Raw genomic sequence first — 16,928 nt, forward strand, 5'->3', positions numbered from 1 at the left:
ATGAGATTTATGTTATTTTCATGTCTGCGAACACAACATCCATTCTGCAGCCTGTGGATCAAGCAGTCATTTCAACTTACAAGTCTTTTTAAAATTTTTAAATTAATTATATTTATTTTTTATTGGAGTATAACTTACAGTGTTATACTGGTTTCAAGTATATAGGGGTACAGTATAATGATCGAACGGTTCTATGCATGACTCAGTGCTTATCATGATAAGTATGCTCTTGATTCCCTTTATCTCTTTCACCCATCCCTCCCACCCAACTACCCTCTGGCAACCACCAGTTGGTTCTCTGTATTTAAGAGTCTCTGTCTCTTTTTTTTTCTTTATTTCTTATTCAAGTCTTCTTATTTAAGAAGTACATTTCATAGGACTCTACTTGCCGTACATAGTGATTCCTCTGATGGGATCTGGGCTAAGTCAGTTGAAAACCTTCTGGGAAGGATTCACCATCCTAGATGCCATGAAGAACATTCATGATTCGTGAGGAGAGATCAACATATCAACGTTGTTAGGAATTTGGAAGAAGTAGATTCCAGTCTTCATGGATGACTTTGAGGGGTTCAAGACTTCAGAGGAAAAGGTCACTGCAGAAGTGGTGGAAATAGCAAGAGAACCAGAATTAGAAGTGAAGCCTGAAGATGGGACTGCTGCCATCTCAGGATACAGCTTGAACGGATAAACAGTTCCTGCTGAAGAATGAGCAAAGAAAGTGGTTTCTTGAGGTGGGATCTACTCCTGGTGAAGATGGTTGAAAAAACAAAGGATTTAGAATATTACATCAACTTAATTGATAGTTTGAAAGAAATTCTTCTGTGGGTAAAATGCTATCAAACAGCATCCCATGCTACAGAGATATCATTCATGAAAGGAAGAGTCAATCAATGTTACAAACTTCATTGTTGTCTTATTTTAAGAAACGGCCACAGCTGTCCTGACCTTCAGCAATCACCACCCTGATCAGTCAGCTGCCATCACCATCAAGGCAAGACCATCCAGCAGCAAAGCAGATTACAGCTTGCTAAGAGCTCAGATGATGGTTAGCATTTTTTAGCAATAAAGTATTTTTAATTAAGGTATGTACATTTTTTAGACATAATGCTATTGCACACTTAATATTGACTCCAGTATGGTGGAAACAGAACTTTTATATGCAGTGGAAACCAAAAAGTTCTTCTGACTCACTGTCTTGCAGTATATGTTTTATTGTGGTGGTCTGGAACTGGACCTGCAATATCTCTGAGGTATCCCTGTATATATGAACACTTGTTGGAAATTTGTAAAAAAAAAAAAAAAAAAAAGGCTCTGAGTGTGGGTTGGTGAGTTTATTTCATGAACACATGCACAGCTGCTACAGTATATATTTTTCTTTGCTTGGAAAGAGTCGTGATTTCGTTGTTCTCTGCTTTGCTCTTGAAAACTGAGATTGACAGTAAGCATGGCATCATCATATGTCATGCGTGGCAAGTTTTGTTTGAAAATAGTATCTCTTACAGAAAATTCTATAGTGTTGAAATGTTAGAATTTCTAAGAAAAAAAAAAAGAGAAAGAGAGAGAAAAGCTGCTCTTTGATGATTGTCATGCACCATGACCCTGCATCTTTTTATATTGGCTTTTGCCTGGAAAGAATCCTTCCTGCTCCCACTGAGGGGACATCATTCTGGCTGATCTCCTGCAGCTCCTAAAGGGAGTTCCGAAAGTAGGCATGCCCAGGGTGCGTGGGGACGCACAACTTCCAGAGCAGGTCCTGTCACTGCTCCCAACAGGGGAGAAAAGACACATGTTTTGGGAAATTTCGTTTTCCTGCTCTCATCACCACAGCCCTGCCTGCGGATGGACAGGCAAATGGTCTTGAGGAACAATAAAAATACAACACTCAGATTGCAGCTCAGCCAGCAGCATGCCCAGTTAATTGCCTTGGCATCTGAAGATGGCCAGAACAATAGTTTTCAGTCTTTCGATGCCACCTGGTTCACTCTCCCCACTTACCAAGTATGGCATTGAAGGCTTAGAGAATTTTTTGACTTTTCCAAGAGCACAGATTATAACCCATATTCTCTCATTGACCATGACACAGTTCTCCGTCCATATCTAATTTTGTAAGTGTATACATAATGTTCTCCCCGAGGAAATTATTCTGCTTTCCTGCTGTGTGGTGGGCTGAAATGCAAGGGGAGACGCTAATGACATTTCATGGTATTTGAGCATTTGGGAGGCACCTGGCGTGGGGCCACGCACGTGTATCTCTTGCCTCAAGAGACTGTGAGTCGTGTTGAAGAAGTGTCCTTCCATGTTAAATAGCAGGTGCCTACACTAATGAATGAGCAGACACATAAAGCTGCATTTTGTGTGACCTATTAAGTGAAAAGATCATTCTCTGAAATCCCCAGAGAAGAAGGCTGTGAAGTAGCTACATTCTCCTGGGGGTTAGTAGTGTCTTAGAGCATTTTCTTGTGTGGAAAATATTAAAGTAAATCATGCAAAGCTCAAGGCTTCAGAACTGTTGACAAGAACAGCAGCCCTTCTTTTTTTTTTTTAATTTTTTATTGTTATGTTAATCCCCATACATTACATCATTAGTTTTTGATGTAGTGTTCCATGATTCATTGTTTGTGCATAACACCCAGTGCTCCATGCAGAATGTGCCCTCCTCAATACCCATCACCAGGCTAACCCATCCTCCCACCCTCCTCCCCTCCAGAACCCCCAGTTTGTTTTTCAGAGTCCATCGTCTCTCATGGTTCGTCTACCCCTCCGATTTCCCCCCCTTCATTCTTCCCCTCCTGCTACATTCTTCTTCTTCTTTTTTTCTTTCTTAACATATATTGCATTATTTGTTTCAGAGGTACAGATCTAAGATTCAACAGTCTTGCACAATTCACAGCGCTTACCAGAGCACATACCCTCCCCAGTGTCTATCACCCAGTCACCCCATCCCTCCCACCCCACCCCCCACTCCAGCAACCCTCAGTTTGTTTCCTGAGATTAAGAATTCCTCATATCAGTGAGGTCATATGATACATGTCTTCTCTGTTTGACTTATTTCGCTCAGCATAATACCCTCCAGTTCCATCCACGTCGTTGCAAATGGCAAGATCTCATTCCTTTTGATGGCTGCATAATATTCCATTGTGTATATATACCACATCTTCTTTATCCATTCATCTGTTGATGGACATCTTGGCTCTTTCCACAGTTTGGCTATTGTGGACATTGCGAACAGCAGCCCTTCTAAGGGCCCTAATGCAAATATTGACTGGGAGGGACTCAAAGGCGTGGGGCTGAGACAGGACCACCTCTGGGCCTCTCCCAGGACCTGGAGGCTGCCTGCTTGGAGGAGTCATCCCTCCCCTCAGTGAAACACAGACATCTAATCCTCCCCGGCTCTGGTAGACAGACACCATGGCAGGGCCAGAGCCTCCAAGACCTAGGGCAGGGGCAGATCGAAGACCCCCATTGTCTTCCTCAGGGCCCCCACTGGACATTCACAGCAGCCGCTTGGCCATCACCAGCCCCGTGTGCACATATGTGCACCTCAATGCCCGTGATCTAGTTCTATTCCCCCCGGGAGTGTTTTCCTTTGAAAAACAGGAGAAGGCTCAGGTGCATGAGGCACTCCGGAAAGGTCACGGACCTCAGCGGTCTTTGAGAACTTGACCTACTCAGAAAGCCCGGTGGCTCACACTGGATTGCTTGGAAATGCGTGGTGAAGTTGCATGGTTTCCTGAAGTTGAGCAAGGGGGTGTCCCTAGGCTTCCCTTCGTGTTCTGTGCAGCAGGAGGCCTGGGCCGAGTAACAGATGGCGGCCACCTGCTGTGGTGTTTCCCTCCGGAGAGTAACGCAGTGGCGTTCTGAGAAGCTTTGGGGCTGTACCTCTCAGGACGCGGTGTTCACATCATCTTGGTGGCTCCTGGGACACCTGCTAGTGTTTGCATCCGTCCGCCATCCTGTGTCACTGTGAGCGCACCTTTTCCACTGGTTCCTCATCTGCACATGGGAGGTGACGGGTCCAATCGCCTCGCACGTTGCCTTCCTCCTCTCCTTTGAACTTGAGCACCCCTTTTCCATCGGAAGAGATGCAGGCAGCTGGCTTCATTCCCAAAGAGGTGGTGTTGGACCCAACTCGGACTTCATTTCAGGCATCTGTCAGAAAGGGGATTTTTGCCTTCCCTTTCCTCGAGATTAATTTCCAGCTCCTGAGTGACAGGCTGACCACCTAGACAGGCATCAAGTTTTTTGTGATGAAGTCTTTTTTTTCTTCTTTTTTCTCAGGGAGATGAAAATGAGCATAGCTGATATGCTTTGGAGTCATGTTTACCTGACTGTTAAAAATAAAGATGTGTTTCTTTTCCCCATTCAACCACCTGTTTTCCCCTCGAAGCCTCCTTGTATAGTTCAGAGATACGTTATACAGTGTAGGAAGGGTTGCAAATTGCAAAGTGGATATAATTTGGCAAAATAAAGAGAAACTAGAGGGTGTCATATGATATGGTGAGTCAGTGTTATTTTTTTATATCCTGCTTACCAAACCAAACCGTCAAATTAATTTAGGTTGATTTGCCTAAACGAGTGGTGGGCCGGGAGCACGGACAGCCTCCCTGCTCGTGTGCTGATGAAAGGCTCCACTGAGCTGGATGAGCACGACATGATGTGGTCTGATGCAACAGTTTAAAAATCCTGTTTAAATTTTTCCCTCATTACAATTAATTTCCTCAGATCCCATTTGTGCTTCATATTACAGTGAATAACAGCAAAGTATTTTTCCAGCACGCTGGTCACTTAAATTCCTTGGTCTGTCTCCTCATCCTTGAGAGCTTAGGTTATATTGCATCTCAAAGGTGCTTTCCCAGTTACAGTTCAGAAATCTATGAAAGTCCTACGTTATGGCACATCAGGGAAACCTAACCTGCCCTCGCTGGGGTCTTGGAAATGATATATTCAGAAAGGGCAATCATTGAAATTTCTCTGTTTTTTCAAAAGGCAGCTTTGAGATTCTGTTCATGCTTTGCCTTCCCTCCACTTGAAAAAGATTTTTCTGATTACATTTTAACCATGCAAGACCGTGAATCCATCACAGTGACCACTAGCCTGTATGAGCCACTCAAGTACAGCATTTTTCTTTGTACCATAAGCCATGAAAATAAATGACACACCAGCATTAGAATTGATGAACTCCCAAGCAGAGCACATGGCTTCTCCATGGCTAGTCTTACCCCGTTTCATCTGATGGAAGAAACCCTGACTGTGAATGTGAGTAGGTAATTGCAAAAAATAACACCAGGTCCATTTAAATAATTTTCTGGGAAAATGTTGAAATATAAAATGTCTGGTGAAAACATGATTGGGGGTGGGGAACCTGTGGGATTCAAGTTGCTATAGGAACACTCGCAGCCCCTTCAGTTGAGCAGAGAGAGGGGATGATCTATTAAGCCTTTTTTCCTAACTGACTATATGACTGCATTAATCATGCTGACTCACAGTCTCTTCCTGTTCCTGCTAGATTTTGCATATTTGGTGATGTTTTTCATAGGCTTTGAGCTAGAGTTCTTTCCATGGCCCTTGGGGTTCTCTTCCCTGGATCTCTGGATGTAATCGATGCATGTGGGGTCTGTGAGCACCAATGTGGCTGTTAGAGTTTTCCCAGGGCAGGACAGGGGAGGGGCTGGTGGGGAGTGCTCTGAGGGTTCCTGGTAGCATCGTTTTGATTTTTTAACCTTGTTCAGGTATTAGCCATTAAAAGTGATAAGAACAAACCTCATGCGACTGTCTCAAGCCCCTATAATTTGGAAATATGTAGACTGATCATGTATGTACCAGATGCGTGTTACAGAGGAAGTTATGTGACTTGATGTTATAAATGTAGTTGAGTTAGGACAACTTGAAGCCAGGCTTTTAGCCACTGAACCGTGGGCCTTTTACACTGTGGGAGGAGCTATATTTGGGGGAAGGTAAAAGAAGGCTAGATGTGTCTCTTCTTGTTTTAAACATTGTGGAGTGCTCATTCATTGTTTTTAAATCTCTTTTAAAAAATATAGGTAATCAATATAACAGAAATGTATCAGAATTTGCCAGCAGACATTTGTGTAGCTGTGGTTCCTACCAGGAATGGTTATTTTGGCTACTCCAAGGTGCTGCATTATTTAGTGCTGGCCACTGAATGAGTTGCTGACACACGATCAGTCAAATTTTTGTTAAAAATACTTATTTCCTATCATTTTGCATGATCACGTGAGCTGCTTATTCCTCCCATGTGTCTCTTATGTATTTCTCTGATTACCAGAGGAAAAGATGCTCAGTCCGATGAGGAATATACATATTTAAAAAATGTATATATATATATATGTGTGTGTGTGTGTGTATATATATATATATACACACAATAAAAACTTAGCTTTGTTTTTATGGTAACGGAAAGAAATAAATTAAGGGACAAAAAGTTTTGTTTATAACTCTGAGTATTATAACACAGAATTTTAAGAATTGGCCCCCCTGAAATTGTTGGCTGCATTCAGGGTAAAACAAATTCCAATAAAGAGAGTCCCCATTATTAACAGTTTAACAATGTCCCTTATGTTGATTCCAATGTCAAAGAGACCTGATTGCTACAAACATAAAAACCTTAATTCAGATAAAAGTGGCTTCCGACTTTCATATTTATTTTTCGTTGCTCCAACCTAGTCACAGTCTCTTTCTCCCCCCGCCCCCCCAACCCCGTTTCTGCCCAGAAGACACCACCTGGACTTCAGTGCAGCACAATGGCTCCCACTTGGCCAGGGTCAAAAGCTCGAATGGAGAAAGCCCCCACCCCGTGTTTCTCAAGTACACAGCCAGCATGGACCAGCTCCAAGCCATCATTGACCATGCGGACCATTGCCAACAGGAGCTGGCCTTCCACTGCAAGAAGTCAAGGCTTTCAACTGGCCACGGTGAGTAGTGGGAGTCATCAGCCATCGTGGGCTGCCGTGCCCGCAGGTGGCAGGGGCCTGCCACAGGTGCATGAAGACTTGTGGCCATAACGCCCATGTCACAATCTGGAAGTTACAGAGATGCTTTTCCTCGGAGCGAAGAGCAAGGTCAATATGTGTTGCTCCTTGCTCAAAGCTGTGAATGATCTGTGAAGTCTCTTCCCAGACTCAAGTGGGCAACCGATCAATGAAATCCTCTTTACGAGCACGAACGCTCGGTGCTCATCCACCATGAAGGGCGGCGACGCCTCAAGAATGTTTTATCTTAGAAAAGATGGCTGACATCACGCATGGCTTAGTTATCTGGAGGTGATTATTCCATGAGATTCTTTTCATGGACTGAATGTTATTAGTCTCTTGGGTAATTATTAACCAGGGAACAATGTTGGTATCATGAAGCTCCTCTCACACAACATACCTGCTGGTCGCTCATTTTTCATATCTATTCTATTCTTGAAAATTCTATTTTTGGTTTTGTATTTTCTTCTTTGGAATACCTCATTTTGTCAGAACGTGCAACCCCGCTGCCCTCATGACACTCCTTGGTTTTCGGGAGGCTGATCAGGCATCTGGGGAGCGGAGTGAGTGGAGGGCAGTAGTCAGGGTCCTCTGAGTTCAGGTTCCGAGCCTGTCGCTCAGCGGCCCTGGGATTCATCCCTCAGAGTCTTTAGCACTCAGACACTAACCTTGCCAGGACCTAATTGCACAACATTGATAAAATGCATGAAGCAAACGCTACTTATTTGCCTCTCTCCGATGTATTGAATGCATAGTTAGTGCTAGAGGGTTTAGTGCTTACTGTGAGTTGATTTCTGCCAAATAGATGACTGAGCTAAACTGGTATGTTCCCGGAGGAAGGAGAAAGCAGCCTCCAGGGGAGGAACTCGGTGCTACGGAACAATGCAGGTTGGGCTGTCGGGCCAGGGAGAGGAGGCGAAGGCGGAGCAGTGTTGACACCAGCCGCTAGCGGGGTCAGAAAGCAAAACCACCCAGTGAACCCGGGAGCAAACTCGTGCACGCTGGCGTGTGGTCTGTCCCACAACCTGGACATACCGTGTGGGTCAGTAAAGAATCCCCACACGGAGGGCCAGTGTCTCCCTCATTGATTTGCAAGTGATTCCTTGACTGTCCTCCTTCTCATAGCCATATATAAAGCAGCAACAGAAGCAACAAAACCAAGTCTTTAGCTAGGGTTGGGGTAGAGATGGAATGAGGAAAAGCTTTTAAACTTGTTAAACACCCGCTGAAGAGACAAAACGAGGGACTTCATTATCTATACATGCTCGAGGTGGCTGCATTTCTTATATTCTGCTACTGGAGAATTTGTAGTACAAACCTCATTTAGACAGACTCAGTACAGACCTGTATAATTCCAGAAGCTCTTAATTCGGGTGCAGATGAGGTAGGCCTAAAATAGCGTAGCCTAATACACCTTAAAATGGTTGCACTGATTCATGGTGCGTCATCGATAGACAGGAATGGGCGAGCGCAGCATGATGCTACCCTTGAGTGGGAGAAGTGGTAACAAGGAGCCTCCACCCGGAGCCTTCAGTAGAATGTCGCAGTGTGGAACCATGCCAGGTGGCTGCCGCGTGCAGAGCAGGGAGATTAAGAGTGTCATAGAGAGGACTGGGAATGGGAATGTCTGTCGAAATCCACTTTTTCCCCAAGAATTTCCTCGTGTTCAAATTCTCAGATGTTATCAGGAACCCAGGGTTAATCGTGAGAGGAGAAAATGCAGGGCTGGGGCCTCAGTGTCGCGGGCCTTGGGTTGCGTGGTTTCCCAGGAGGGCTGCTGGGGAGCAGTGGGGTCCGGCGGCCTTTTTCCTGCAGCAGCTGTTAGGTCTCTATGCTGTAGATGGTTTCAGGGGGATGTGGTTCTGCAGGGCTAAAGAGGGAGCTCAAGGACAGCAAGGGTTGATTCCAGGAGACTGTTCAGTCTCCATACTGTGAGCGCTAAGGTCTCTGAGGATTGTCGTTGTGGCCGGAATGATGGACAGCCAACCAGGGGCTGAGGTGCTGGAGGCCGGGGAGCCCTGTTCCCTTTCCTTCCAGCCCCTTCTTCTTCTTCGTGTTATTCTTAATGATTCCTTCTGCAAATTCTCTAGATCTCTCGGAGAAACCTTGAAAGGACCCAAATGCATTCTGTACCTTTAACAACACTTGCTGGTTCTTACTCTATAGAGAAAATGAAAAATTCGGATGTAAACAAACAGTTGTGCATCTGTGTGCAATGATTTCTTCGCTCCTCCATCTATGAAAAGAATGAGTGTTGAATAATCACATGTTTAAAATGGTGTTTTGAAAAATATCCGTTTAAGTTGAAAAGATCTTCCACCCCCTAGAGATAAGTTTTCAACACACTGAGAAAAAAAAAAAAAAAAGATTGCAGACCTTGATTTCTTGGTGCACATCTCACCCAGCGGGCCTGCAGTGGGCGGTAATGAATACGGCCCATGTGTTTACCAGCTGGGAGGCTGTCGGCAGAAGGTGAAGTCTCATCGAACAGGGAGTGGTGGCCTGAAGTTAGGGAGAAGGTGGGATGTGTTCCAGATTCCTGGTGGGGGCCGGGTGGGGACACCCTGAGGGTTTGAAGGAGAGAGCATGCTGAAATGGATGGGCATCTTTACAGGCCGATTGATGGAGGTCGCTTCCATTTCTCCTCCTGCTCTGATTCTCTGTTTATGAGGCACTGTTTCCCTCCACCCTCCGGAGGGCCCTGCTTCCTAATCATCCTCACCCAGGTGCCCTGCACATCTGCCCTGGGGTCTCAGCAGTGGCCACAGCCCTGCAGAGCTGAGGCGGCCTCCGGCCCTGTCGGTTAACTGTGGGTTGCCCTGAGGAGGAGGTTGTGCTGAAGCAGCGAGCTGTCCTGGCCTCAGTTGTCCTGAGCCCAGGACCCACCTCAGGCATGAAGGAGGCTTGTCCGCACCATGTCTGTGGTTTCCAAATACAAAGCCAACCCATTCAGTACAAGAAGAAGCACATTCTTCCACGAGACTTTTAAGACATGACAGGGTAGTACCAGTGTTTTCAGCTAATAGATAAGAAATCTGTATTTTGCCTCAGAATATTACATTCTTCCAGTGGCATTTTAGGCTCTCGAACAGATTTTGGATTCAGGGTATAAACTTCTCTGGTTTTCTTTTTTTTTTTTTAAATGACAGTTCTTTGTTATGTTATGTCCAGATAAATGATGTGATTGGAGTCCTCAAGAGAAATATGTAAATATCATGCCTGAATGAGGTAGGGACGACTTGCTCATTTTCTAATAAAAGTAAAACATATGGTGAGAACGTAAGTCTTGATATGGAAATATTTTTTAAACAGTTGGAAGTCCTCTTAGAAATGATCTTGTTGCGGAGTTAACATCTGCTCACGTCTAAAATAGTCTCTATGTTTCAAATAAAGGGGAGTAAAGGACTATATTGGGGAGGCAGGCAGTGGGGGGCAAAGTAGGTGTCACCTTTCTCATACTTGTCTTTCAGATGGAACCCCAGTGAGCTGGTGGGTTGGAAGAACCAATGAAACACACACTTACTGGGGAGGTTCTCTGCCTGATGCTCAAAAATGTGCTTGTGGATTACAGGGGAACTGCCTTGATTCTCAATATTACTGCAACTGTGATGCTGACCGGAATGAATGGTGATTTCCATATAATTTCCCTGTGCAAACTGTAATTTGTTATTGCTTAAACTATGTGACTTAGGCAGACATTGGACGAGACAGTTCTATAAAGAGAACAGATTAAAGTATTCCCTAGCCAGTTCAAGGTATAAGCTTTGATGTGTACAATGTAATTAATCCGAAGCCTAAAGTGTTAAGGTAGCTATTTCTGTTTACCTGTGAATAACTAATCATGTCCATTTTATTTTTTTTCTAATAAGACAAAACAGGAATACCAGATTAATGTTTCCCATTCACTGAAAGTACAATTACCAGACTTTCCTACAGTTAAGTTTAACCCAATTGATAAATGACTGCCCCATGGCTGACCCAGGCTTGCTTGCTCACCTCCTTCACTGCTAGCTGCATTTTTAAATGGCCACATAGGGGAAATCAAACAAAGCCCGGAGTGCACAAAAGGGGATTATGGAACACAAACCTCTCCCTATTGCTGGAGGTCTCAGAAGGCTTCCAAACCCACAGAGAAGGTGGAAAGGGACAAGTCTTCCAGCTAGCACTCCAGGTAGCAAGAAATAACTCCCTGAAAACTCATGAGACCTGCCCTCATACATATTTGGAGTTCAAATTTACATGGTCCTTGAATTAAGTTAGTGTGGCCACAGGTTGGCAGCACCGATGGATCATCATAGAATTACACGACATTCTTGCTGGAGGCCCGGCCTCCCCTAGGATTCCTGCAGATAAAATGCCACCAAACATGAGCTCACAATCAGTGCTACACAGCCCCGGGGGACAGAAGTGGGAGGCAGAAGAATCCACAGAGTAAACGGATGCCTAAAAATCCCAGATCACGGATACATTAAGAACATAAGATAAAAGAAATACGTGAGCTGTTGGAAAAATAAGGCCTGGGATTGAAACATGAGAAAGCAATCAGATACCGTCGACAAAGGTGATCACGATTTCCGAAAGAACCAAACGGATGTTTAGAAATGAAAATCTTATCATTGAAATTTAAGACTTGTCGGATCAGATATTAGACACAAGTGATCAGAACACGGGTGAAATGGAAAATGTGTACAGATAAGTGGCAGGGACTCTAGCACAGAGAGACTTGCATGGGGGGAAGGAAAGCAGGGCAGGGAGGGGTGGTGTGGAGAAGGCCGAACAGGTGTCTGAGTCAAGTTTCAAAAGAGGAGATTGGCGATAATTAAGGGTGATAATGAATAGCTAAGAAATGACCAGATTTGAGAAAATACTGGGATACCCAACAGGATAAATAAAAGTAAATCCATCTGTAGACACATCATGCTGAAACCAAGGAAGATTAAAGAGAATGGGAAAGGGGGCAGAGATGACCAAAAGATGCCAAAGCAAGGACCGTGGGGGCCAGCCAAGCTCAGCCCATGGGCACGGGCACTCCCCTCGCTGTGCAGGAGTACAGTGACTGTCCGATTCCGAGTGTGTCCCCAGCCGAGATACAGTGAACACCCAGACAGACAGACACAGAAGAAATATACCACCAGCGGACTCCACAAGAGGAAGCTTCAAGAATGGTTTTCAGAATGAAAAGTAGGTGATCTTGTAAGGAGAGTCTCAGATGCAAGAAAAAATATTGAGGAAAGAAATGTGTAAACTCAGAAGTTAAAAAAAATAAAAGAGACAAATACTAGATACCAGTCACGTATCCCGGCATATATGGAATTGAAACAGGAGGAGACAATCCGATCCTATTAACAAAATGATTGTGATTGACAAAGGAACTAAAGCCATGTTTAGAAACAAAAACATGATTGAACTTTAAAACTTGTTTCATAGAAATTTGTTAGCATTAATTTGCTTACAGTGCATATGTTAAAATTTTAAGTGTAACCGCTAAAGAATAGCAACTATGCAATATTCAAATCAATAGAGGGAAGGAAGGAAAAAAAATGGGATTTTGAAAACTTAATTAATTCAAAAGAAGGTAGGAAATAAAATTTTAAAAAGAAGAGGAAACAATGAGCAACAAAATAACATAAGAATGTATGAGTAATCATGAACAGTAAATGTGACAAAAATAGCCATTTAAATCCAGATAGATGATTTTGAATTAAAAATAAGTATATCTTGTTTGTACGCCTAGAAATGTTGAAAGCAAAATGCTAAATACAACCTACCAAGCAAATATGCACAGAAGTAAGTAAAATTTTAAAGTCTTTTTTTTAAAGATTTTATTTATTCGACAGAGAGAAAGCATGCACGAGCACATAAGTGGGAGAAAGGGCAGAGCCCATAAGGAGGAGGAAGGGCACAGGGAGAGGCAACTTGGGGCTCATCAGAGGACCCTGAGATCATGACCTGAGCCAAAGTCGGATGCTTAACCAACTGAGCCACCCAGGCACCCCAAAATTTTAATGTCTTAATATGGACAACAATTACTATCACCATATCATGATGCTTTTTAATTTCACCAGAAAACCCCTAATAATCCTAAACTTGTATGTTTCTAATAAAAATGACTCAAAATGTATATAGAAAATAATTGGCTGAAGTGAAAGAAGGAATATACAAGTCAACCATTATAGGAAGAGGTTTAAGCACACATCTGTTAGCAATTGGTAAATCAGGAGGACAAAAATTATTAAGGATACAGAACATTTTTGAATGAAATCAACCACTTGATTTGGTAGGCACTGAAAATTATAGAATATATAATATTCTCAAGCACACATGGCACATTTTTGCAAACTGATTTTCCTAATACTTCATAGAGCAAAACCCAAAAAATTTTACAGTAGCTGTTATCGTATGGACAATTTCTCTGATTACAGTGCATTTAGGTTAGAAATGAATAGTAGAGGGAAAAAAATATATAGGAGGCATTTCAAAGCCACAAATGAGTAGAAACCAGGAAATGAAGATTACATTATTCATAGAAAATATGGTTGCCTACCAGGAAAACCCAAGAAGATATATAGAAATATTATTGAAATTAATGAGAATTTAGTAGGGCTACTTACTGAATCTTAGAATAACTGTGAATTCTTATGAAGAGCTTGTTACCATAAGAAAATATCATAAAAACCTCTTTCAAAATCAACACAAAAACTGTAGTACCTTGGAATAAAGATAACAAAAATATGCAAGACTTTTATGGAAAAGACATCCTAAAACTTTATTATGAGAGTCTAAGAAGACGTATCTAAATGGAGACATCACACGACTGCCATGAGTGGGTAAAATGAGTATTTTCTTGATTCCATTTAATTCCAACGCCAAACATTTGTTTAGTGTCCGGGACGGTGACACACTGGTAAGATGTACGTGGAGAAGCAGTGGTCGGTAACAGTTCTGAAGGTGGAAGCCAGCAGTGGAGCTGGTCATACCGGACATGGAGTGTCCCGGACGGCAGTAACTGAACAGAGGGGGTTTGCGGAAGGGATGAGCAAATGGACAGAGAGCCTGGGAGCTTTCAAAAATAGGGAACTCCAGATGGGGATCATTAGGTTGTCCCCAGTGTAGCTTTCTCCTGAACAATTATGAAATGCGAAAGCTGACCTGATATTTGTTCCCTGTAGCTTTTCCCATGACTCAAAAGTCGTGACGGCTCTGTTATACCTCAGAAAAAGTCTGCTGCAAAACAGCCAGTGGTAAGAAGAATCTCTAGAGCGCTCAGAACTGAAAACAAAAAGGATGCGGCTTTGGAAGTCCTCTCACTGAATGTTTGAAACCTATTGTGAGAAATCATCATGCCCAGATAGGCAATGCTCCCAACTTTCGGAAAAAAAATAGAGAAGCAAGAAAAAAAACAACAACTGAGATATAACTAAATTTCGGCGATTTCGAATGAGTCTGGGGACCATGGCAATGAATATTGTCCTACATGAAGCATGGGCATTTGGGAATGACCTGTGCTGATAAAGAATTTTCAAATCAGAGTTGCTTAAAATTTCCTCAGATTTGGGAAGTTACTTTGCAAACAACAGAATGAAAAAAAGAACTTATTATAATATCTGCTTTAATACACACAATTACCCATTATGATTTTCCTTAAGTTTTTTGCAGGGCTCTGTGTGCTTTGTCATTGCTAAAAACAATTAAAGTGTAGCTTTTCACTACATTATAAATGTAGCTTTTAAATGGTTCTTTAAAATTCAGGGATACTCCATGAATAACTAATGCACTTACATTTTCCCTCTAGATGTTCTACCAAAAGAGCAATGACAGGAATTAAAATGTTTATTTGTAACGTTTACTGATACTTAACACCAGGAATTAATTTGGTGCGTTAGCCCCACATTTATAACAAATATATTTTCAGACTGACTCCCCCCGCAATCCATGACACCTTCTAGCTTGTGACCGACCACCTGTCCCGTTCCCAACAAAGCCAGGTGTTGGGTGTCTGGGATGACCAGCCTGTGTGCTTCCATGCACAGAAATCGCAGGGCCTCACCCAGATAAAGCCCTGGGGTTTTAGTTCTTTTGATTTTTGGAAACTATCTGATTTAAAAAAAATTATTTCTGAACTCTCAGGATATTCAGTTCAAATTTTTCATATCTTACTAATATGTACTGACATTTTGTTACATTTTTTAAGCAAAATAAAAATGTTAGTAATTTTAAACTTTCTACCTCAAAAGAATATTTTTGATGCCTCAACAGATTGATTAACCATTAAGTGATGCAGATTCTTTTTGAAGCAAGGCTATTAGGCTGAACCATTCGAAATTGCTGATTGTCTTGACTTGCAAAAATGTCAGTTTCAGATGCTTCCATTTGTATATATCAGAGTGAGGGGGGCCTTTGTAATTGTTAGAAATTAAAAATTCCTGGATTCTACACAGACAGCACTTGAACAATACATTAGACAAACTGTTATTTGTTCCTAAATCCAAAGTACATATGTAATTGAAGTACGCAACAAAAATATGAACAACTTACAAGGTGCAGAAAAATCTTCTTTCTTTGCCCAGAGAGGTGGTTAGTGGTACAGCCAGCTGACTACCCAGGACCTCTGGCTCTATTCTAGTTTTTGTTGTATTGGAACCATTGACATTAATGCTGTCCTAAATATTCACTTACATGATTTTATTAAATTACAATTACATTTTTGTTATTATTTATAATATCCACTAGGTTTCCTGGGGACATCGATGGTGGTTTTTATGCCCATGTCCCCGACACACAAGGCCTGGCAAGGAAACGCTGTGCACCAAATGTTGGATGAATGAATGGATGGTGACAGTCATGGACAGAGCACTTCCCATGCATTACCCCATTTATTAATTTTAAGAGCACATTGTATCATACTTTCAATTTGGTTTTGAATCAATCTTTTCTTTATTTTTTTTTAATGGATGGCATCAGTAAGTAAGGAAATGCCTAGTACCCACGATAGGAATTTTGGAAAATGTAGTAAAAGAAAAAAAAATCTGGGAATTGAAAACCTAAATCTTTTCAGTCAGGTGTTTTTTTTGCTTTTTTTTTAATGAAGCCAGGCAGATCTTGCACGTGTAAGTTCTGCATTTAAATCTTACACGGCGGCTAGATTGGAAAGTGCAGTGAGCTACTTCATTGCAGTGAAAATATAATCTCGTGCCCGCACTGATGGTTATGATTTCGGACCTGCCCGCTTTTTTCTCTGTGGTCACGTAGACAAACAAGGATCTCTGATCCTCAGATGACCTTATTAAATACGTTACTATGTAAGAGTTCATATGAGCCATTTGATTTCCTTACTGTTATGTATTTACAAATTTAGCTTAATCTTAATGCAATAAGAGACTATTTATTACTTCTCTGGATGTCATTCAGAATAACGTTAAGGTGGCCGTATTTGTTTTGTAGGACCAGCGACACAGTAATCCTTTCTCATAAGGAGCACCTGCCAGTCACTCAGGTTGTGATGAGCACCACAGGCCGACCACAATCGGAAGCGGCTTATGCACTGGGGCCTCTGCTCTGCTGGGGGGACAGTAAGTAGTGGCAAGAGGAACTGTCTTGACCCCGGAAAATACATGTCAATGTTTTAGGAGACATGTAGCTGCCTGAGTTCATAAAAACACCATCTATCCTAATAATCTGCATTTCATTAGGAATGTGTTAACTTACAAAAGAAGGGTATATTGGCATTGTACTTGAGGGAAAAAAAAGAGAAATATTATATTACCTTTGGAGTATTTAAATCAGACTATTGCTGTGAATGTGCATGGAATGATCTGAAATATTGTATCACCTGGTCAGCAAACATCTAATATCTGCCTACGAAGTATAAGTATTGGATGAGTGCTGAGATGCCTAAAACTGGTAAGATAATGAGAAATGGGGTGACAGAAACTATCAAGG

The 16,928-nt window shown here is 42.3% G+C and overlaps 1 protein-coding gene across 3 annotated transcripts in view; it reads left to right on the plus strand.

The window, feature by feature from the left end:
* LOC118527586 (contactin-associated protein-like 3) overlaps positions 1-16,928 on the plus strand; it is a 180,533-nt gene that overhangs the window by 132,499 nt on the left and 31,106 nt on the right. For 2 of the 3 annotated variants that reach the window (XM_078062282.1, XM_078062284.1), the window contains exons 13-15: positions 6,732-6,932; positions 10,460-10,616; positions 16,431-16,558. In XM_078062282.1, the coding sequence (XP_077918408.1) occupies positions 6,732-6,932; positions 10,460-10,616; positions 16,431-16,558 (486 nt within the window). The remainder of the gene's footprint in view (positions 1-6,731; positions 6,933-10,459; positions 10,617-16,430; positions 16,559-16,928) is intronic. The other variant, XM_078062283.1, reaches the window with a different exon arrangement.

This window comes from Halichoerus grypus, chromosome 14 (genome assembly GCF_964656455.1).
Source record: "Halichoerus grypus chromosome 14, mHalGry1.hap1.1, whole genome shotgun sequence".
Classification (NCBI taxonomy): domain Eukaryota; kingdom Metazoa; phylum Chordata; class Mammalia; order Carnivora; family Phocidae; genus Halichoerus; species Halichoerus grypus.